The sequence below is a fragment of the Taudactylus pleione genome, unplaced genomic scaffold, assembly GCF_031769625.1.
Source record: "Taudactylus pleione unplaced genomic scaffold, aTauple2 ptg000622l, whole genome shotgun sequence".
Classification (NCBI taxonomy): domain Eukaryota; kingdom Metazoa; phylum Chordata; class Amphibia; order Anura; family Myobatrachidae; genus Taudactylus; species Taudactylus pleione.
The window spans coordinates 635,296-656,991 of NW_028285024.1; the positions used below are offsets into that span (position 1 = coordinate 635,296).

General features: G+C 51.0%; 1 protein-coding gene across 4 annotated transcripts in view; it reads right to left on the reverse strand.

The window, feature by feature from the left end:
• LOC148479323 (short transient receptor potential channel 2-like) overlaps nucleotides 1-21,696 on the reverse strand; it is a 115,338-nt gene that overhangs the window by 46,806 nt on the left and 46,836 nt on the right. For all 4 annotated transcript variants that reach the window (XR_015871986.1, XM_088454617.1, XM_088454615.1 and 1 more), the window contains exon 2: nucleotides 16,719-17,411. Coding sequence is in view for 3 of the 4 variants with exons in the window: in XM_088454617.1 (XP_088310743.1) it covers nucleotides 16,719-17,411 (693 nt within the window). In the remaining variant the exon portion in view is untranslated. The remainder of the gene's footprint in view (nucleotides 1-16,718; nucleotides 17,412-21,696) is intronic.

Sequence of the window (21,696 nt, forward strand, 5' to 3'; positions counted from 1 at the left end):
ATACAGTTAGGAATAATCTTGTGCTGCTCCTCTGACATACCAACTATTTACAGAATATTTTTGGCTGCTTTCCTTTGGTATAATTGTATATAGGGACTGAAGCGATGAAATGATCATTTTCTTTCCACTGAATTCCCTTTAGAAAATGTAGAAAAGGGGTCATACAGATATGTCCTCATACACCTAGCGTCTATATGCCATACGGCGCGAGACACTCAGCGCAACTAAGAGGCTCTGAGAGGAGTAGCACACAGTACTTTTCTTTAAAGTTTGCATATAAAACGTATCGCAGAATCAGCGAATAGTTGCTCACAGTTTACTAGAATGCTGGGCTGTTACATTACCCACACATGTCACAGATGAAGCACAAATGGAACTGGGAGTTAGAAAAAGCCAAGGCCACTCACATCTGAGCCCTTTTTACACATTCAGACTCAGTCACACACAGATGTATAAATGTCGCCCATCTCATTGATTGTTGTACTCTGGCAGAGTAGTTTTGTCGCTCACAGTTTTATCTATGCGACTAAAGACTATAGGCGCCAGTACCTGGCATGCCGAGAGGGGCTATTTGGCATAACTGAAGCCACGGTGTGTGAGGACACATCTGTATCTCTTATATGGGTTCTCACAGAGGCAGTGCATGGCTGTAACTAATAATCCAGAAATTGTGAAAGATTTTCAGGGAGAGACACTATACCTAAATGAGTGATTGTGTTCCTTGTGTACTTTAGGAAGTTACATGGTATACTTGTATGAATTTCACCACTATGGGCAGTATTCAATTTGGCTGCGAAAAGCCATTATCAGCGATAATTTATCACCGATGATGTCATTTTCGCATGTTTCAATTATGACAGTATTCAATTACAAATACTTTTCGCCGGTGCGAAAAGTCTATGTTAAAAAACGGGGATAACTTTTAACCATGTTTTACATGGCGAACAAAAGTGCAGAATTGGGGTTTAGGGGTGCAGGTTTAAAAAGAAATAGCCTGCAGCCCTGGGAGAGACCCCTACAAGAATTCTGTGTCAAAAAAATAAATAAAAGAGCGTTCAGGACACCTCAAAAAAGGTAGTTTAATTTTGGGGTTTAAAAAAAAAATAAAAAAATAGGGGAACAAAGTTTTAAAGTAGCAAAATTGATTCAGGGGGTTCCCCATGTATGCGGCAGGTGTTTTGAAGAATGCGGGTAGTAGAGGCAGGTGCATTTTTGAAGAATTTTAAAAATGCACTTTAGGGACTTAAAAATATGCTTGCACCCATTTTCATGTACCCCAAATTTGATGCAACTAGTTAGTTGTTTTTTTTTGCAAAAAAAAAAAAACTAAGTGCTATTCTTCACCCCTTCTTCATAGACGCATTTATGCACCTGCCGCGGCTATTTAAAAACCCTACTTACCTTCTGCAGGCCATAACGGGGGTACCCATAGTGATCCCCCATGTCATTACATCATTAGGGGGGCACCTGGATGATTTCTCAAAAATTCCCAGATTTTTTCCATACTTACCTTTCCACCGGGTCCCGATTCCGCAGCTTCTTCAATTGAATACGGGGATAAGTGCCCAATACTTTATCCCCTGCCAAATCTCTGATGTAGAGCGAAAAGTCTGGACTTTTTGCTCCAAATTGAATACCCCCCTATGTTTCATACTTCATTGTGCTCATATGTTTCCCTTCTGGCCAGCATGTGAGATTGTCTACCTGAATTTCGCCTACAGGCCTGCAAGTCCTGTGGTATCTGGTGCCAAGACGATAGCAGCAGTCATTTAAGTCCTGTAATTTGTGAGGTGGGGTCTCCATGGCTCGGACTTGCTTTTCGAGATCTGGGGAATTTGGAGGCCAAGTCAATACCTTGAACTCTTTGTCATGTTCTGCAAACCATTCCTGAATAATGTCTGCAGTGTGGCAGGGCGCAATACCACTGCCATCGGGGAATACTGTTGCCATGAAGGGGTGTACTTGGTTTGCAACAATGCTTAGGTAGGTGGTAAGTGTGAAAGTAACATCCACATGAATGGCCGGACCCAAGGTTTCCCAGCAGGACATTGCCCGGAGAATCACACTGCCTCCGTTGGATTGCCTTCTTCCTATAGTGCGCCCTGGTGCCATCTCTTCCCCAGGTAAATTATGCACACGCAGCTGGCCGTCCATATGATGTAAAAGAAAACGTGGTTCATCAACCAGGCCACCTTCTTCCATTGCTCCATGGTCCAGTTCTGACGCTCACGTGTCCATTGGAAGTGCTTTTGGTGGTGGACAGAGGCCAGCTTGGGCACTCTGATTGGTCTGTAGCTCTCCTGTGGGATAGGACCAGATGGGCTAGCCTTTGCTCCCCACATGCATCAATGAGCCTTGGGCGCACATGACCTTGTCCCCGCTTCACTGGTTGTCCTTATTTGGACCACTTTTGTTCTTTACTAACCACTGCATACTGGGAACACCCCACAAGAGCCGCTGTTTTGGAGATGCTCTGACCCAGTCATCTAGCCATCACAATTTGTTCCTTGTCAGTCACTCAGATCCTTACATATGCCCATTTTTCCTGCTTACAACAAATTAACTTCAAGAACCAAGTATATGCCTAATATATCCCACCTCTTGTCAGGTGCCATTGTAACGACATAATCAATGTTATTCACTTCACCTGTCAGTGATTGTAATGTTATGGCTGATTGGTGCATATTGCGATAAAAGCACAAGAAAAGTTGTAAATGGGAGCAATTTGTGCCTTAGATTCCTGGCTTCTGTCTGGTGGACAGATGCTAATTGGTAACGTTTATTGTCTGAGCACCTGTGAGTGGCTGATATAAGGTGTGTCAGTTGCTATTCTCAGGTCCTCTCACTACCTGGGGAGCAGGCAGCAGGCCTGTGTAAGTACTGAGCTAATACTGTTGTTTTCTGAGAGGGACATTAGGTTCGTCCATGCTGAGAGAGGGAATAATTTGTTTAGTTAGATACATCCGTAAGAAACTAGGTGCTATCGATTACCTCTTCATCTCTCTCTTAACCTTGCTATCACTGAAACCTGGATTTCTTCCACTGACGCTGCTCTCTCCTATGGGGGACTTTCCTTCATCCACTCTGTCAGACCTGATGACCACCTGAGCAGCAGAGTGGGCATCCTCCTATACCCCAGCGGTACATTTTGTGTTATCCCCCGTGAGCCCTGCACTCGTCTCGGTTGCCCCCAACCTTGGCACACCAAATTTACCTGGTTCCTTAAAAAATGCTCACATAGCACTGAATTCTACTGGAGGAACTCTTGCTCCTTAGTGGACTTCCTCCACTTCAAGTTCATCCTCTCATCCTACTGCTCTGCCCTCTCCCTTGCCAAGCAATATTTCTTCAAGTTGCTCATCTCTTCTCAGTCCTTCAACCCCCGCCCCATTCTTACACTCCTTTCGCCCACCCCCTTCCACCCTCCCTCACTGCCACTGACTTTGCCTCCTTTTTCATCTCCAAAATTGGGGCCATCCATCACAACATATCCTCAGAGTCGGCCCTAGGCATAGGCATTCTAAGCAAATGCCTAGGGCATCTGGAATGCCTAGGGGCATTCCACGGCTCTGCAGTTCTCACCCCCCCCCACTACCATGATCGGAGCTCAGCTCTGATCGGGCAGTGCCGCAGTCAGCCAGTCAGGTGACTGTGGTGAAGGCCTGGTCTGAATGAGCTTCTGCACAGAATCTCATTCTGTCTACACGAGACCAGCTGCAGTGCACACAATGCCTGAAGCCCTGCCTACCGAGCCAGGCCTTCTTGGAACTCCACCTCTGGGTATTCTGGATTCACGATAAGCTCCGCCCCTAATTCACGTGAAGCTCCGCCCCAAAGCTCTGTTCCCTGGGATGCCTGAATCTCTGCCTATTCACCTGGGCCCCCTCACCTCCGTCAACCACTTCATCACTGCAGCAGCCGGGCACTAGTCCACATAATAAAAGGTGGGTGTAATGTATATCTCTATGTAGTATGTCTCTATATATATATATATATATATATATATATATATAAAGTAATCAAAATGGTGTTTGTATTAATGCAAATACATTACATAGTAGGTGTATTTGCAGGAGTGTCACAGCTCCTGGAGGATTATTATATATATTTTATAATTTGGGAAGGCACCCTTACATCTTCATTTATTAACTTCAGAGTGCCAATCATCATCTACTGTGTGTAGGGGTGGATTGGGCCGCCAGGAAAGTGCCCTCTGGGCCAGTCTCATGAACCCTCTGCTGGGTTGGCTGACACCAGGGTCGACGTTGGCTGCCGCGCTTTCGCAATTTGCATAGCCCCTGGCTCTACAATCACTGTGCTGTGTGTCCCCCATCCCTCTACCGCCTGCTGTCAGGTCCCATGTCTCTGTGGGGTGGTTTGGGACGGGCAATCCCCTGGGTCTGCGGGAGGGGAGCTGGACCAAGCAAGCAGGTGCTTGAGGCTGCTGTATAGCTGGGACAGAGTACAAGCCGCCACCGGAGAAATGGGACACTGGTGGGAGAAGCTTTCACTGACTGGCTGTGTGCAGTGTACAAACTGGCTGCTGCTATCAGCGTGAGAGAGGGACTGCAGTCGGGACCCATGCGGAGAGCAGCTGACCCCGGAGTGGAGGTGATTCATGTTACTTCTTCCCAGCGATTCCCTTCTACGCTCATCCTGCCTGCTTATTCCCACCACACCCCCTGCTCCACACTACTGCTCCCAACTACTGCTCCCAACCTGCTCCCCTTTACACTACTGCTCCCAACCTGCCCCCCTTCACACTTCTGCACCCAACCTGCCCCCCTTCACACTACTGCTCCCAACCTGCCCCCTGCTCCACACTACTGCTCCCAACCTGCCCCCTGCTCCACACTACTGCTCCCAACCTGCCCCCCTGCTCCACACTACTGCTCCCAACCTGCCCTCCTGCTCCCCACTACTGCTCCCAACCTGCTCCCCTTCACACTACTGCTCCCAACCAGCCCCCCTTCACACTTCTGCACCCAACCTGCCCCCCTTCACACTACTGCTCCCAACCTGCCCCCTGCTCCACACTACTGCTCCCAACCTGCCCCCTGCTCCACACTACTGCTCCCAACCTGCCCCCCTGCTCCACACTACTGCTCCCAACCTGCCCCCCTGCTCCACACTACTGCTCCCAACCTGCCCTCCTGCTCCCCACTACTGCTCCCAACCTTCCCCCTGCTCCACACTATTGCTCCCAACCTGCCCCCTGCTCCAGACTACTGCTCCCAACCTGCCCCCTGCTCCACACTACTGCTCCCAACCTGCCCCCCTGCTCCACACTACTGCTCCCAACCTGTCCCCCTGCTCCACACTACTGCTCCCAACCTGCCCTCCTGCTCCCTACTACTGCTCCCAACCTTCCTTCCTGCTCACACTACTGCTCCCAACCTGCCCCCTGCTCCACACTATTGCTCCCAACCTGCCCCCTGCTCCACACTACTGCTTCCCAACCTGCCCCCTGCTCCACACTACTGCTTCCCAACCTGTCCCTTGCTCCACACTACTGCTGCCAACCTGCCCCCTGCTCCACACTACCACTCCCAACCTGCCCCTTGCTCCACCCAGGGGGGTGCGAGAAGAAATCCTTTAGCCCATCCAAACAGCACGGTGAATTGAATAGCCACGAGAGCTCCCTCCCATGGCTATTCAACATCACATTGAATTGAATTGGTGGTGGGATTATAGACTAGGGGGCATTAGTCAATATCTTGCCTAGGGCACCAAAATGGCTAGGGCCGGCTCTGCATATCCTCCTCCCATCACTCCTGCCACCCCTACCACCCCACCCTCTCCTCCCCCTAGCCACCTACCCTTGTACTCCTTCCGCCCCACCATGGAAGATGAAATCCATTCCTTTATTTTATCCTCTCCCCTTTCTACCTGCCCCATAAATCCCATCCCCTCTAGCATGCTAAATTCCCTCTCCCCCACTGTCTGCTCCAACTTTGTTCACCTCTTCAATCCATCCTTTTCTATTGGCATCTTCTCCTCCCCCTTCAAACTTGGTCGTCTTACCCATTCTAAAAAATCTTGATCCCTCCTCACTCTCTAATTACTGTCCCATTTCCCTTCTCCCTTTTGTCTCTAAAATACTTGAAAGGATTATCTACAACTGTCTCACCTGCTCTCTGACAACTCTATCCTTGATCCTCTCCAATCTGGCTTCCACCTCCTCCACTCCACTGAAACTGCCCTGGCCAAAGTCACCAATGATCTTCTCTTGGTCAAGTCCAGGGGCCAATTCTCCCTACTTATCCTCCTGGACGTCTCTATGGCCTTTGACACCATGGATCACCCTCTCCTACTGCGCACCCTTCAGACCATGAGTCACCGTCGTCCTTTCTTGGTTCAACTCCTATCTCACCGACCACTCCCACTCGGTCTCCACTTTTGGTTCCACCTCCCCCCATCCATCCTTCCCGTGGGCATCCCCCCAAGGTTCTGTCCTCTAATATTTTTCAGTACACCTCCTCTATGGGTGAACTCATCAGTTCCTTTTGCCTCCAATATCACCTCTATGCTGTTGACACTCAACTCTGCATCTCCTCTCCTTAATTCCTCCCCTTCCCTTCTCTCTTAGGAGTCTAGTTGCCTTTATGCCAACTCTTCCTGGATGTCAAAGAGCTTTCTCAAACTCAACATAGCCAAAACTGAACTCATTGTCTTCCCTCCATCTAGAGTCTCCTCTCCTCCTGACCTCTCTATCATTCTCAATGACACCACTATCTCCTCTGTTCCCCAACTCCACTGCCTGGGAGTCATTCTTGCCTCTTCCCTCTCCTTTACCCCCCACATTCTGGGGGTCATTCAGACCCGGTCGTTAGCGCAGATGCGCTCGGTCCGGGTCGATGGCCCCCCACAGAGCATGCGCACGACGGTGCCGGCACCGTCGTGCGCATGCGTGAGACCCGCTATGACCGACAGCGCCGGTCGTAGCGGGTCTCGATCCAAAGGGGGCGAGCTGTCGATGTTGATTGACAGCTCGCCCCGTTTGGAAGGCGGGCCGGGGGGGTGGCAGCCCAAACGGAGGCGTTCCCATGGGAACGCCTGCCATCTGGGGGAGGCCCCACTGACATCACTAGTGATGTCAGTGGAGAGCTTCCGGCTCAGACAGAGCCAGAAGCTCTCCGGGGCTTACGACAAGGGAGACCCTACCCTAGGGTCTCATCGTAAGCCCCGATGGTCGCGATGGTCTCTGACCATCGCGACCATCACCCGAGCGGTCGTTAGAGCTGTGGCTGTTAACCCACAGCCTAACGACCGCAACAGAGGCGGGCGGTCAGGATGCAAGCGGCCGCCCAGTTTCTGAGCGACCGCTTGCATCCTCCGACCGCCTCTGAATGAGGCCCTCAATCTCTTGCTCTATCCTGTTGTTTCCAGCTCTGCAACCTTGCTCAAAATCAGACCCTTCCTCTCCCAGGATGCCACAAAAATCATAGATCACTAATCATTTCTAGGCTTGACTACTGCAACCTTCTCCTCACTGGATTCTCCTGCTACTATCTTGCTCCTCTCCAATCGGCAGCTAGACTTATCTTCCTCTTCCTTCGCTCCACATCTACCTCCCTTCCCTGAAAAGCCTTTCTCTAGCTCCCCTAAAGAATCATTTTCAAACTCGTAACTACTGCGTACAAGGCCCTCTCCAACTTCACAGCTTCCTACATCTCCAACCTCATCTCCTTACACACTCACTCCTGCCCACTCGGGTCGGCCAAAGTCCGCCGCCTTTCCTCCTCTCTGGTTACCATCACATCTCACTCCAGAATTCAAGATTTCTCCTGAGCTGCCCCCCACCATTGGAATGACATCCCTTGTTTCATCACACTATCCCCCAGCCTGCATTGCTACAAGAGGGTGCTGAAAACCCACCTGTTCATAACAGCATATCCATCCTTCACTTAGCCAAGTCACCACGTAGTCTCCCTCTTACCTCCCCTTACACTGGCTCACTCCTTATGTCTTCTGTTTGTCTCCCCCTTCCCTTTAGACTATGGGTGGACAATAAGCAGCCCAGTATGCCCTGCCATAGTTTTGCTATTTTGCCATGCTAAAACTGTTGCAAGGCATGTTGGGATGTGTAGTTCAACAACAGTTGGAGGGCTGCTTATTGCCCACCCCTACTTTAGACTGTAAGCTCCATGAGCAGGGCCCTTCTCCCTCCTGTTCTCAAAACCTACGTCTCTTGCACACCTGCTGTGCATCCTCATTGGGCTCTCTGCCCCTGGACCTCAATCATCTGCTTTTGCTTTTTCAGGCCATCTAGACCCGTCATTTGCACCCATGCTGACAGCTACAGGTTTCAGCTGGCGCTGTACTTTTCATATGCACACATTGCATCAGTGGCTGTGTGTAGATTTGTAGTGCTATTTGTTCTGTACTGTTTTACCCTGCATTGTCTTATTGTTTTGCTCTCTGTACGACGCTGCGGAACACTTGTGGTGCCCTATAAATAAAATGTAATAACAACAATTTGGCTTTCTAGACTTTTCTTTTACGGTTTATCTTTATACTGAAAATCAAAAATAGCTGTGGATACTTTCACCGAGACCCTGGAGTGTACCCCAGGAGACGGCATCATTACCCTGATCTTACCTGTGGACAGATCATTAAGGAAATGTTGGACTACAGTGTCTATTGAGTGCCGTCCTGTATATATACGTGCAGGTATCTGGCACTCACTGCACTTAAAGATAACTTCACCCAGGGGTTAAAATGCTGAGAAGACAATACTCCAACTAACCAACAATGGTCAGATGGAGTATTGACTTCTCTGAACATTTCGATCCGAGAAAAGGGCAGTAAACAGCACAGTATGTTCTGAGAAGAGAAGTACATAAGGGCACCTAATGGGGGAGTATGTTCAGGATAAGATGGAGGGCACCATATAAAAAGGTGGATTTTCATCACATGTATAATAAAATAGACTTATGTGATCACCAGGGGCGCCGAGAGGGGGGGGAGCGGGTACAGTTTACCCAGGCCCGGGCTTCCAGAGGGGCCCGAGTCTGGCGCCGCCCCCCCCTCACTTCCTCCTTTCCTCCCTCCCTGCTGGGCTGCAGCGGGAGATTGCTTGCGGCTGCTATGCTATGCCTGAAGGGGGGAGTGATCACACTGATCACGCCCCCCACTGGCTAAGCAGCGCTGCAAAACACTATTTTTTTTTCAAGGGGGCGTGGCCACGCCTTCTGAAATTAGGCCACGCCCCCCGCGTGGCTCTCTACGCCCCTGGTGATCACTGGTACAGTACGTCCAAGTTCAGACTCAGCTGCGCATGTGCAATGCGAACAAGACACGATGGACATTGGGTCCTTCTCTAGCGGCCTGGTCCATAGAGGTAGGCGTATTTAGGAGCTTGTTACATAGTGTTACTGCCAGAACTCCATACATTGTACAGGGGCTGTGCTATGATGCTAATGTGTTTCCAAATGCAGAAGGTGCATTTTGCTGTATGTCCTGCTGTAGACGTTGTTACATTTATACCTTACTTATGTAATGATGAAACTGCCGTCTGCGCATTATTTATGGAGCTGAAGGGCGATAACATTGGAAATTTTAGTAGATACACAAATGGGAGCAGCGGAGATGAGACATATTCTGATCAGTTATTTATGTATTTAGTAGTGCAGCTTTCTCATTCATTACAAAGTGGTCTCCAGCCTAGAAGAGACCCCTACTGAAGTGAATGTTTTTTCATTGTCTGAAATCATTTTTGAATTTTTGAATTTTTGAATTTTTGAATTTTTAAAGATGATTCATGGAATTTTTGTTTTCTTGATTCTGCTCTTCCATGTTATACAATTAAGAGATCAATTATTTCTGTGATTTTGTAATGTTTGGATTTTTTTTTTTTTTTTGGAAGGATCGGCTTAGGCACTAGGGGGTGAGGTTAGGTTTAGGGTGCGGGGAGGGGGAGGTTAGGTTTAGGGTGCGGGGAGGGGGAGGTTATGTTTAGGCACTAGGGGGAAGGTTAGATTTAGGCACTAGGGGGTGAGGTTATGTTTAGGGTGCGGGGAGGGGGAGGTTAGGTTTAGGCACTAGGGGGTGAGGTTAGGTTTAGGGTGCGGGGAGGGGGAGGTTAGGTTTAGGCACTAGGGGGTGAGGTTATGTTTAGGGTGCGGGGAGGGGGAGGTTAGGTTTAGGCACTAGGGGGTGAGGTTAGGTTTAGGCACTAGGGGGTGAGGTTAGGTTTAGGGTGCGGGGAGGGGGAGGTTAGGCTTAGGCACTAGGGGGTGAGGTTAGGTTTAGGGTGCGGGGAGGGGGAGGTTAGGTTTAGGGTGCGGGGAGGGGGAGGTTATGTTTAGGCACTAGGGGGAAGGTTAGATTTAGGCACTAGGGGGTGAGGTTATGTTTAGGGTGCGGGGAGGGGGAGGTTAGGTTTAGGCACTAGGGGGTGAGGTTAGGTTTAGGGTGCGGGGAGGGGGAGGTTAGGTTTAGGCACTAGGGGGTGAGGTTATGTTTAGGGTGCGGGGAGGGGGAGGTTAGGTTTAGGCACTAGGGGGTGAGGTTAGGTTTAGGCACTAGGGGGTGAGGTTAGGTTTAGGGTGCAGGGAGGGGGAGGTTAGGTTTAGGCACTAGGGGGTGAGGTTAGGTTTAGGGTGCGGGGAGGGGGAGGTTAGGCTTAGGCACTAGGGGGTGAGATTAGGTTTAGGCACTAGGGGGTGAGGTTAGGTTTAGGGTGCGGGGAGGGGGAGGTTAGGCTTAGGCACTAGGGGGTGAGGTTAGGTTTAGGGTGCGGGGAGGGGGAGGTTAGGTTTAGGGTGCGGGGAGGGGGAGGTTATGTTTAGGCACTAGGGGGAAGGTTAGATTTAGGCACTAGGGGGTGAGGTTATGTTTAGGGTGCGGGGAGGGGGAGGTTAGGTTTAGGCACTAGGGGGTGAGGTTAGGTTTAGGGTGCGGGGAGGGGGAGGTTAGGTTTAGGCACTAGGGGGTGAGGTTATGTTTAGGGTGCGGGGAGGGGGAGGTTAGGTTTAGGCACTAGGGGGTGAGGTTAGGTTTAGGCACTAGGGGGTGAGGTTAGGTTTAGGGTGCGGGGAGGGGGAGGTTAGGCTTAGGCACTAGGGGGTGAGGTTAGGTTTAGGGTGCGGGGAGGGGGAGGTTAGGTTTAGGGTGCGGGGAGGGGGAGGTTATGTTTAGGCACTAGGGGGAAGGTTAGATTTAGGCACTAGGGGGTGAGGTTATGTTTAGGGTGCGGGGAGGGGGAGGTTAGGTTTAGGCACTAGGGGGTGAGGTTAGGTTTAGGGTGCGGGGAGGGGGAGGTTAGGTTTAGGCACTAGGGGGTGAGGTTATGTTTAGGGTGCGGGGAGGGGGAGGTTAGGTTTAGGCACTAGGGGGTGAGGTTAGGTTTAGGCACTAGGGGGTGAGGTTAGGTTTAGGGTGCAGGGAGGGGGAGGTTAGGTTTAGGCACTAGGGGGTGAGGTTAGGTTTAGGGTGCGGGGAGGGGGAGGTTAGGCTTAGGCACTAGGGGGTGAGATTAGGTTTAGGGTGCAGGGAGGGGGAGGTTAGGTTTAGGCACTAGGGGCTGAGGTTAGGTTTAGGGTGCGGGGAGGGGGAGGTTAGGTTTAGGCACTAGGGGGTGAGGTTAGGTTTAGGGTGCGGGGAGGTTAGGTTTAGGCACTAGGAGGGGGAGGTTAGGTTTAGGGTGCGGGGAGGGGGAGGTAATGTTAAGGCACTAGGGGGAGGTTAGGTTTAGGCACTAGGAGGGGGAGGTTAGGTTTAGGGTGCGGGGAGGGGGAGGTAATGTTAAGGCACTAGGGGGAGGTTAGGTTTAGGCACTATGGGGGGTGGTTAGTTTTAGGGTGCGGAGAGGTTAGGTTTAGGCACTATGGGGGTGAGGTTAGGTTTAGGGTGCGGGGAGGGGGAGGTTAGGTTTAGGCACTAGGGGGTGAGGCTAGGTTTAGGGTGCGGGGAGGGGGAGGTTAGGTTTAGGCACTAGGGGGTGAGGTTAGGTTTAGGGTGCGGGGAGGGGGAGGTTAGGTTTAGGCACTAGGGGGTGAGGTTATGTTTAGGGTGCGGGGAGGGGGAGGTTAGGTTTAGGCACTAGGGGGTGAGGTTAGGTTTAGGCACTAGGGGGTGAGGTTAGGTTTAGGGTGCGGGGAGGGGGAGGTTAGGCTTAGGCACTAGGGGGTGAGGTTAGGTTTAGGGTGTGGGGAGGGGGAGGTTAGGTTTAGGGTGCGGGGAGGGGGAGGTTATGTTTAGGCACTAGGGGGAAGGTTAGATTTAGGCACTAGGGGGTGAGGTTATGTTTAGGGTGCGGGGAGGGGGAGGTTAGGTTTAGGCACTAGGGGGTGAGGTTAGGTTTAGGGTGCGGGGAGGGGGAGGTTAGGTTTAGGCACTAGGGGGTGAGGTTATGTTTAGGGTGCGGGGAGGGGGAGGTTAGGTTTAGGCACTAGGGGGTGAGGTTAGGTTTAGGCACTAGGGGGTGAGGTTAGGTTTAGGGTGCAGGGAGGGGGAGGTTAGGTTTAGGCACTAGGGGGTGAGGTTAGGTTTAGGGTGCGGGGAGGGGGAGGTTAGGCTTAGGCACTAGGGGGTGAGGTTAGGTTTAGGGTGCAGGGAGGGGGAGGTTAGGTTTAGGCACTAGGGGGTGAGGTTAGGTTTAGGGTGCGGGGAGGGGGAGGTTAGGTTTAGGCACTAGGGGGTGAGGTTAGGTTTAGGGTGCGGGGAGGGGGAGGTTAGGCTTAGGCACTAGGGGGTGAGGTTAGGTTTTGGGTGCGGGGAGGGGGAGGTTAGGTTTAGGCACTAGGGGGTGAGGTTAGGTTTAGGGTGCGGGGAGGGGGAGGTTAGGTTTAGGCACTAGGGGGTGAGGTTAGGTTTAGGGTGCGGGGAGGGGGAGGTTAGGTTTAGGCACTAGGGGGTGAGGTTAGGTTTAGGGTGCGGGGAGGGGGAGGTTAGGTTTAGGCACTAGGGGGTGAGGTTAGGTTTAGGGTGCAGGGAGGGGGAGGTTAGGTTTAGGCACTAGGGGGTGAGGTTAGGTTTAGGGTGCGGGGAGGGGGAGGTTAGGTTTAGGCACTAGGGGGTGAGGTTAGGTTTAGGGTGCGGGGAGGGGGAGGTTAGGTTTAGGCACTAGGGGGTGAGGTTAGGTTTAGGGTGCGGGGAAGGGAAGGTTATGTTTAGGCACTAGGGGAAAGGTTAGGTTTAGGCACTAAGGGGTGAGGTTAGGTTTAGGGTGAGGGGAGGGGGAGGTTAGGTTTAGGCACTAGAGGGTGAGGCTAGGTTTAGGGTGCAGGGAGGGGGAGGTTAGGTTTAGGCACTAAGGGGTGAGGTTAGGTTTAGGGTGAGGGGAGGGGGAGGTTAGGTTTGCGCACTAGAGGGTGAGGTTAGGTTTAGGGTGCGGGGAGGGGGAGGTTAGGTTTAGGCAAGAGGGTGAGGTTAGGTTTAGGGTGCGGGGAGGGGGAGGTTAGGCTTAGGCACTAGGGGGTGAGGCTAGGTTTAGGGTGCGGGGAGGTTAGGTTTAGGGTGCGGGGAGGGGGAGGTTAGGTTTAAGCACTAGGGGGTGAGGTTAGGTTTAGGGTGCGGGGAGGTTAGGTTTAGGCACTAGGAGGGGGAGGTTAGGTTTAGGGTGCGGGGAGGGGGAGGTAATGTTAAGGCACTAGGGGGAGGATAGGTTTAGGCACTAGGAGGGGGAGGTTAGGTTTAGGGTGCGGGGAGGGGGAGGTAATGTTAAGGCACTAGGGGGAGGTTAGGTTTAGGCACTATGGGGGGTGGTTAGTTTTAGGGTGCGGAGAGGTTAGGTTTAGGCACTATGGGGGTGAGGTTAGGTTTAGGGTGCGGGGAGGGGGAGGTTAGGTTTAGGCACTAGGGGGTGAGGCTAGGTTTAGGGTGCGGGGAGGGGGAGGTTAGGTTTAGGCACTAGGGGGTGAGGCTAGGTTTAGGGTGCGGGGAGGGGGAGGTTAGGCTTAGGCACTAGGGGGTGAGGTTAGGTTTAGGGTGCAGGGAGGGGGAGGTTAGGTTTAGGCACTAGGGGCTGAGGTTAGGTTTAGGGTGCGGGGAGGGGGAGGTTAGGTTTAGGCACTAGGGGGTGAGGTTAGGTTTAGGGTGCGGGGAGGTTAGGTTTAGGGTGCGGGGAGGTTAGGTTTAGGCACTAGGAGGGGGAGGTTAGGTTTAGGGTGCGGGGAGGGGGAGGTAATGTTAAGGCACTAGGGGGAGGTTAGGTTTAGGCACTAGGAGGGGGAGGTTAGGTTTAGGGTGCGGGGAGGGGGAGGTAATGTTAAGGCACTAGGGGGAGGTTAGGTTTAGGCACTATGGGGGGTGGTTAGTTTTAGGGTGCGGAGAGGTTAGGTTTAGGCACTATGGGGGTGAGGTTAGGTTTAGGGTGCGGGGAGGGGGAGGTTAGGTTTAGGCACTAGGGGGTGAGGCTAGGTTTAGGGTGCGGGGAGGGGGAGGTTAGGTTTAGGCACTAGGGGGTGAGGTTAGGTTTAGGGTGCGGGGAGGGGGAGGTTAGGTTTAGGCACTAGGGGGTGAGGTTATGTTTAGGGTGCGGGGAGGGGGAGGTTAGGTTTAGGCACTAGGGGGTGAGGTTAGGTTTAGGCACTAGGGGGTGAGGTTAGGTTTAGGGTGCGGGGAGGGGGAGGTTAGGCTTAGGCACTAGGGGGTGAGGTTAGGTTTAGGGTGTGGGGAGGGGGAGGTTAGGTTTAGGGTGCGGGGAGGGGGAGGTTATGTTTAGGCACTAGGGGGAAGGTTAGATTTAGGCACTAGGGGGTGAGGTTATGTTTAGGGTGCGGGGAGGGGGAGGTTAGGTTTAGGCACTAGGGGGTGAGGTTAGGTTTAGGGTGCGGGGAGGGGGAGGTTAGGTTTAGGCACTAGGGGGTGAGGTTATGTTTAGGGTGCGGGGAGGGGGAGGTTAGGTTTAGGCACTAGGGGGTGAGGTTAGGTTTAGGCACTAGGGGGTGAGGTTAGGTTTAGGGTGCAGGGAGGGGGAGGTTAGGTTTAGGCACTAGGGGGTGAGGTTAGGTTTAGGGTGCGGGGAGGGGGAGGTTAGGCTTAGGCACTAGGGGGTGAGGTTAGGTTTAGGGTGCAGGGAGGGGGAGGTTAGGTTTAGGCACTAGGGGGTGAGGTTAGGTTTAGGGTGCGGGGAGGGGGAGGTTAGGTTTAGGCACTAGGGGGTGAGGTTAGGTTTAGGGTGCGGGGAGGGGGAGGTTAGGCTTAGGCACTAGGGGGTGAGGTTAGGTTTAGGGTGCGGGGAGGGGGAGGTTAGGTTTAGGCACTAGGGGGTGAGGTTAGGTTTAGGGTGCGGGGAGGGGGAGGTTAGGTTTAGGCACTAGGGGGTGAGGTTAGGTTTAGGGTGCGGGGAGGGGGAGGTTAGGTTTAGGCACTAGGGGGTGAGGTTAGGTTTAGGGTGCGGGGAGGGGGAGGTTAGGTTTAGGCACTAGGGGGTGAGGTTAGGTTTAGGGTGCAGGGAGGGGGAGGTTAGGTTTAGGCACTAGGGGGTGAGGTTAGGTTTAGGGTGCGGGGAGGGGGAGGTTAGGTTTAGGCACTAGGGGGTGAGGTTAGGTTTAGGGTGCGGGGAGGGGGAGGTTAGGTTTAGGCACTAGGGGGTGAGGTTAGGTTTAGGGTGCGGGGAAGGGAAGGTTATGTTTAGGCACTAGGGGAAAGGTTAGGTTTAGGCACTAAGGGGTGAGGTTAGGTTTAGGGTGAGGGGAGGGGGAGGTTAGGTTTAGGCACTAGAGGGTGAGGCTAGGTTTAGGGTGCAGGGAGGGGGAGGTTAGGTTTAGGCACTAAGGGGTGAGGTTAGGTTTAGGGTGAGGGGAGGGGGAGGTTAGGTTTGCGCACTAGAGGGTGAGGTTAGGTTTAGGGTGCGGGGAGGGGGAGGTTAGGTTTAGGCAAGAGGGTGAGGTTAGGTTTAGGGTGCGGGGAGGGGGAGGTTAGGCTTAGGCACTAGGGGGTGAGGCTAGGTTTAGGGTGCGGGGAGGTTAGGTTTAGGGTGCGGGGAGGGGGAGGTTAGGTTTAAGCACTAGGGGGTGAGGTTAGGTTTAGAGTGCGGGGAGGTTAGGTTTAGGCACTCGGAGGGGGAGGTTAGGTTTAGGGTGCGGGGAGGGGGAGGTAATGTTAAGGCACTAGGGGGAGGATAGGTTTAGGCACTAGGAGGGGGAGGTTAGGTTTAGGGTGCGGGGAGGGGGAGGTAATGTTAAGGCACTAGGGGGAGGTTAGGTTTAGGCACTATGGGGGGTGGTTAGTTTTAGGGTGCGGAGAGGTTAGGTTTAGGCACTATGGGGGTGAGGTTAGGTTTAGGGTGCGGGGAGGGGGAGGTTAGGTTTAGGCACTAGGGGGTGAGGCTAGGTTTAGGGTGCGGGGAGGGGGAGGTTAGGTTTAGGCACTAGGGGGTGAGGCTAGGTTTAGGGTGCGGGGAGGGGGAGGTTAGGCTTAGGCACTAGGGGGTGAGGTTAGGTTTAGGGTGCGGGGAGGGGGAGGTTAGGTTTAGGCACTAGGGGGTGAGGTTAGGTTTAGGCACTAGGGGAGAGGTTAGGTTTAGGCACTAGGGGGTGAGGTTAGGGTTAGGTACAGGGGAGGGAGGGTTAGAGGTAAGGTTATACTTCCCGTATTTCCTTATGGGTGTCGGGATTCTGACTGTCAGGATGCCGCTGTCGGTATTCTGACCAATGGCATCCCGACCGCCAGGATCTCATACCCAACTCTGTAAGACCCATTTATAAATCCCAATTGCACAGTCACATTCGCATCATGACTCTCAGCACTTCACCTTAAGCTAAACAAACCTTAAACTCCGGCTCCTTTCTTGAAAGGCGCTTGAGCTCCCGGCTCAGCTTGAAAGCTCTCAGCATGGCGTCTTCGCTGGCGATGGAAAGATATGCCCTACTGGCAATTCCTTTGTAAGTGTTAATACGAGACAGGGAGAATTTGAGGAGGTCATATTTGCGCCCATTGCTGCACTCCAGGCATGCGCAGGAGATCTTGTGCGGGGTTGTGATGACATGACCCTTCTTCATCAGCATCTCCACAATCTCATAGAGGTCCTTCTCACAGGCCAAAGTGAGTGGGGTCACCCCAGGGGCAAAGCGGGAGTTATCAATGGAGTTGTCAAAGAAAGCCAACGAGAAGGACTTGATGTCCATCTTGATCCCTTTCTCCTGGTCCAGTCGGTCCAGCAACATTTTAACCACATGGGGTTGGTTGGTGTCAACAGCCACCAAGAGGGCTTCGTGGATCTGCCTGAAATCGAACTTGACACAATGCAGAAGGGTCTTCATGATCTCCTCATTCCCAGTGCGGATGGCAAGGTTGAGAGCTTCCCGCCATGATCGGTCCTCGCTATCGTCCAGCTGTCGCAGGATCCCATCGCTGACCTGCAGAAGCTGCTGGACCTGGATGAGATTCCCGTCATGGATGGCATTGATAAGAGACACGGGAAACTTTAGCTTCTTGTTCACAATCTCCCTCCAGTTGGCTTGCTGGGGGAAAGGAAGATAGGAGAAGCATTATTAATGCACAGCCCTTAGATGCCTCACACACCCATTCTTCTATATAGCATTTACCGATGCCACTATTACACATCAGCTGCATTTAGGCAGTTCTGCTCCCGTCCCCTTGAGTTTATTTTACATTATTATATGTGTTTATTACATGTGGCACTTTTGTGTGCTGGACGGATTTTATTACAGTGGTCAATGTGCGCAAGTGGTGGAGAATTCAAGTCTCCTTTGCAGGAAAGTAAAGACTGGGGGCCTCATTCAGATGTGCATGCAAGTCCGCTCTGCAGATGGATCTCAGCGTTATCAGTAACCACGCATGCGTCTGAATCTGCATAGGCAACTTTGAGCAACTATTGGGAACTGTACGCCATTTGCAGCTTAGTTGGGGTAACTGGGCGGTGACTGGGCTTCCACACATCGGATATGCGTTCTGCAGGTGTGTATTTGGCGTGCCGGTGTGTAGACAGAGTTGCGGGCTATTGAGAAGCAGTAGCCGCTTTTGGGGGTTGCCCATCTTTATACAAATGCTGCTTTGAAGCCCTTCCCTGTGGTGAACATCAGTGCGTCTGAATGTGTACGGACTGAGACTACCACTTTGGATGTTTGTAGACACTGCAATACCCCCTGGTGCATTCTTAGCTGCCGCCATGAGCCGCGCACTTTTCCAAGACACATCTGTTACCCCTTTGAAACAAAGAACTTGTCTCATTGATTTTGTGTGTGAAAACATAGATACATTTGTTGGTTACCTCTTTACTTCAGCTACATAGGGGAGGGGACTGGCAGGTGCCATAAAACAATGACAACACTAGAATTTCTTTAAGTTGGTCATAATTTTTTATAACAGCATAATGACGGGATAGAAAAGAAATGGGGGCAGGAAAGTGGGGACGGGCAGATCAGCATCAGACTACGAGGCCCTACAGTCCTGTGGAGACCACAAAAGGTGACACAGAGGGTGCAGCATAGAGCCAACGGTTTCCCTACTCCTTCATATCATGGTGGAAATGGAAGAAAAAAGGTGCCCCCCGGGATCAACCAATTCCAATTCTACCAAAACCCTGGGGAAGGCCTAGGAAGCACCTCCTTTATTTTTTATCTTTTATAGGAATTATAGGGATTATGGTTACCTTTTCGTAGTCATCTTGGGACATAACATTATCTCCCTTGAACATATCTATGACATTTCTGACTCGCTCAGCGTGCTCCAATGCAGCCTCTTGTTCCCCCCCATTTGCAATGGTAGGTGCCTGCTGAAGGGGTGTGACCAGCCACTGGGTAGGAGTGGTCATCACCTGGAGGGGCGTATCCACCCCATATAGGACATGGCGTAATATGTAATAGAAAGGGCAGGAGAAATGGGGGGGAGGGGGAGAGGCTGCATTGGGGCACGCTAAGCCCGTCATAGATGTCATAGATACAGTATGTTCTAGGGAGATAATGTTATGTCCCAAGATAACTTCAAAAAGTCAATCCCTATAATAGATAAAGAATAAAAGAGGTGCTTCCTAGAGCGAAATTATAGGACAACAAGAGAGAAGAAGAAACCGTACTCTATATTCGGAAACACTCCTAATGTATATATAGAGATAAGCAGGTAAAAATATAACTTTTAATTCAATATACTAAAAAGCACTAGCACTATAGATTTAAAGGAACGCAATTGCATATAAATACGCTGCAGAAATAACTTACATTGGGTAATGTCTAATTCATCCACAAGTTCATAAAGAAAGTTTAAAATTGAAGTGCAGTGTGGGGTGTGTGTGATGTGAGACAGAGGTGGCCCCTTCCCAGAGAAATATGGGTAGTGAGAGAACAAAATTGTTTATGATTCTGGTACCACTGACCAACAATGTCTACATAATATATGCACAGATGCAAAGTAATCTTATATATAAAATTCATTGGTCTGTTTGTCTGTCCGGTTATGCATTTGGACACCCGTGCACCGATTGGGATGAAACCAACATGAGGTGGTCCAGTTGGATCCTGGCCAGGCTTTAGGGCAGCAATTTTTAACAGCGGCGTTGCGGCACACTTATGTGACGTGAACGGTTCCTAAGTGTGCCACCAGAGATTTGCCGCCCAGAATTGCCACCGCAGTTGAACTCCTTACTTTGGGCCCAGGCAACGCTGGGCTCTTCCGGGTGGCTCAGCCGCTGCTGTACCAATGGGGATGCAGTAGTGTGACATCATAGGTCACGCAAGCCGCGTTGCAGTCCCGCCTGCACTGCTGATGAGCAGTTAATGTGACAGGAATGTGCAAGCCTGCACCCACTTACACGGCTGAGGGACTTAAGATGTCAGGATCCGTTCAGTGAAAGGGCATCTAGACGCTACTGAGCGACAGAGAGCTCCTTTCTCTGCCACGGACAGGTAGGGGGTCAATAAGTATTTTTTTTTGTGGGGGTCAGTGTAATTGTGTTTTTTATGTGGGGGCAAGGTATATTATTTTGCCATCTGTGGGGACAATTTTATTGGGGTTTTTTTTATGTGGGGATGTGACAGGATCACCAGAGATGGTGATAGTAAGCCATGGATTCTGTGTGGGGCTGGAGGGATCCACCCACACAGTGTAGTTAAACTAAGTTTTGCCACACCTAGGGGCTGCCTTGTGGAGAGAGCCCAGGTGTGGGCTGATGAGAATGCAGACCAGTCAGGCTGCCATTGGAGACAGTCTAAGTGGGACTGTGGCAGCCAGAGAGCAAAATTAAGCTAAGCCATTGGGGGGCCAGCAGGGGGAGTCCAGACCTGTAGGAGGCAGGAAGGACCACAAACCTCTCAGATTATGTGATGTAAAAGCAGCTAAGCTGCAGGCTCAGGAAGCCAGTGTCCATACTTGCAGGAGGCAGGGAGGACCACAAGAGAAACTTTGCGTGAAAGCCAGGCCGGAGCCTGTGGTAGACTTTGCAGGAAGCAGAGAAAGACTTTGGACTTTATTTGCAGACTAGCTGCCCAAGGTCAGTCATAGGCAAAGAGTCAGTGCCCAAATAGGGCTGGTTCCCAAACTGTGCGCAGAGTCACCCTGGGGTGCCTTGGGACACTTGCAGTGGTGCCTCAGGATGGTGGTCCAGCACCAAATCAAATTATTTATGGTCAATGTAATGTAAATATGTGGACAAAAAGAAGCACAAATCTGTCCACCACCACATAACTGAACCTAAGGATGACAGATGAGCACAATTTACTTCACTTTGCTAGTTTACTACATTTTTTCTGAATTTCTCAATAACAAACTTTTGGCTTAGGGGTGCTGTGAAAACAATGCTAATACTCTAGGGCACCAAGATTCCAAAAAGTTTGAGAACTACTGGTCTAGATGTTTGTTATTCTTTTTTCCAGATTTATGCTAACAGTAAAGCAATTTTTCTTTTATTTATAACCTGAAATGTTATGTGTGGACTCTGATAATATTTTTTTTCCACTTTTTTTCTCAGAGTTTGCATGGCCACGCCTCCCATGATTAGGCCACGCCCCTGTCACCTGGACCCGCCGCGGCTCTTGTCGGCCCTGAGTATTACTGATTCTCTCTGAGCAGCCTGTGCTAAATTGCATACAAGAACACTCTCACTGGAATAAACAGAGGCAATTTGTGGTCTGCTAAGTACTACACAATATTAAACATAATGGCATGCACAGTATTATCACAGCAATCTTGTTGAGAATGAAGATCTTATAAAATGTATGTGAATTGCCAGCTGTGAAGAGAAATGCACACAAATGTTGAAAGTTCCTGCTGCAGCATTGGAAGGGTTAAAGGAAATGTTGTGGTTTATTCTGCTGAAATGCTCAAGCCATTGACCTCATTAAGTCATGGTGTGGTACTGAGAGAACAGAGATTCCTTTTGAAATGCTGTTAAAGAGACAGTGCTTGATATGCTGGTAATTGCAGTGCCACATGAAGAAAAATGTTTTGCTGTATTGAAAATACTTTTGAAGGCAAAGTGTGATATAGTGAAAACAAAAGCAAGTTATTCCTGTGTATTGTATGACAAGAAGAATGGGAAATAAAAGTTACAGTCTGAATGTGAACAAAGTGTTTTACAAGGAAGTGATTTAAAGATGTTGAAATCCTCTGTGGTGACTCTTCAAAATGCTGGGGCTCCGAGTAATGTTCCAGAGAAAGAAACATTTAAAATGCCAAAGCAGAGTAAAACTGTCAGTGTGTGTGGTCAGTGTATGGTGCAAGGTCCACCAGGAGAGGACTATATCAGCATAGACAAATTTGACTTTCTGTGTGAAGTTTGGTGTGAAACACTTT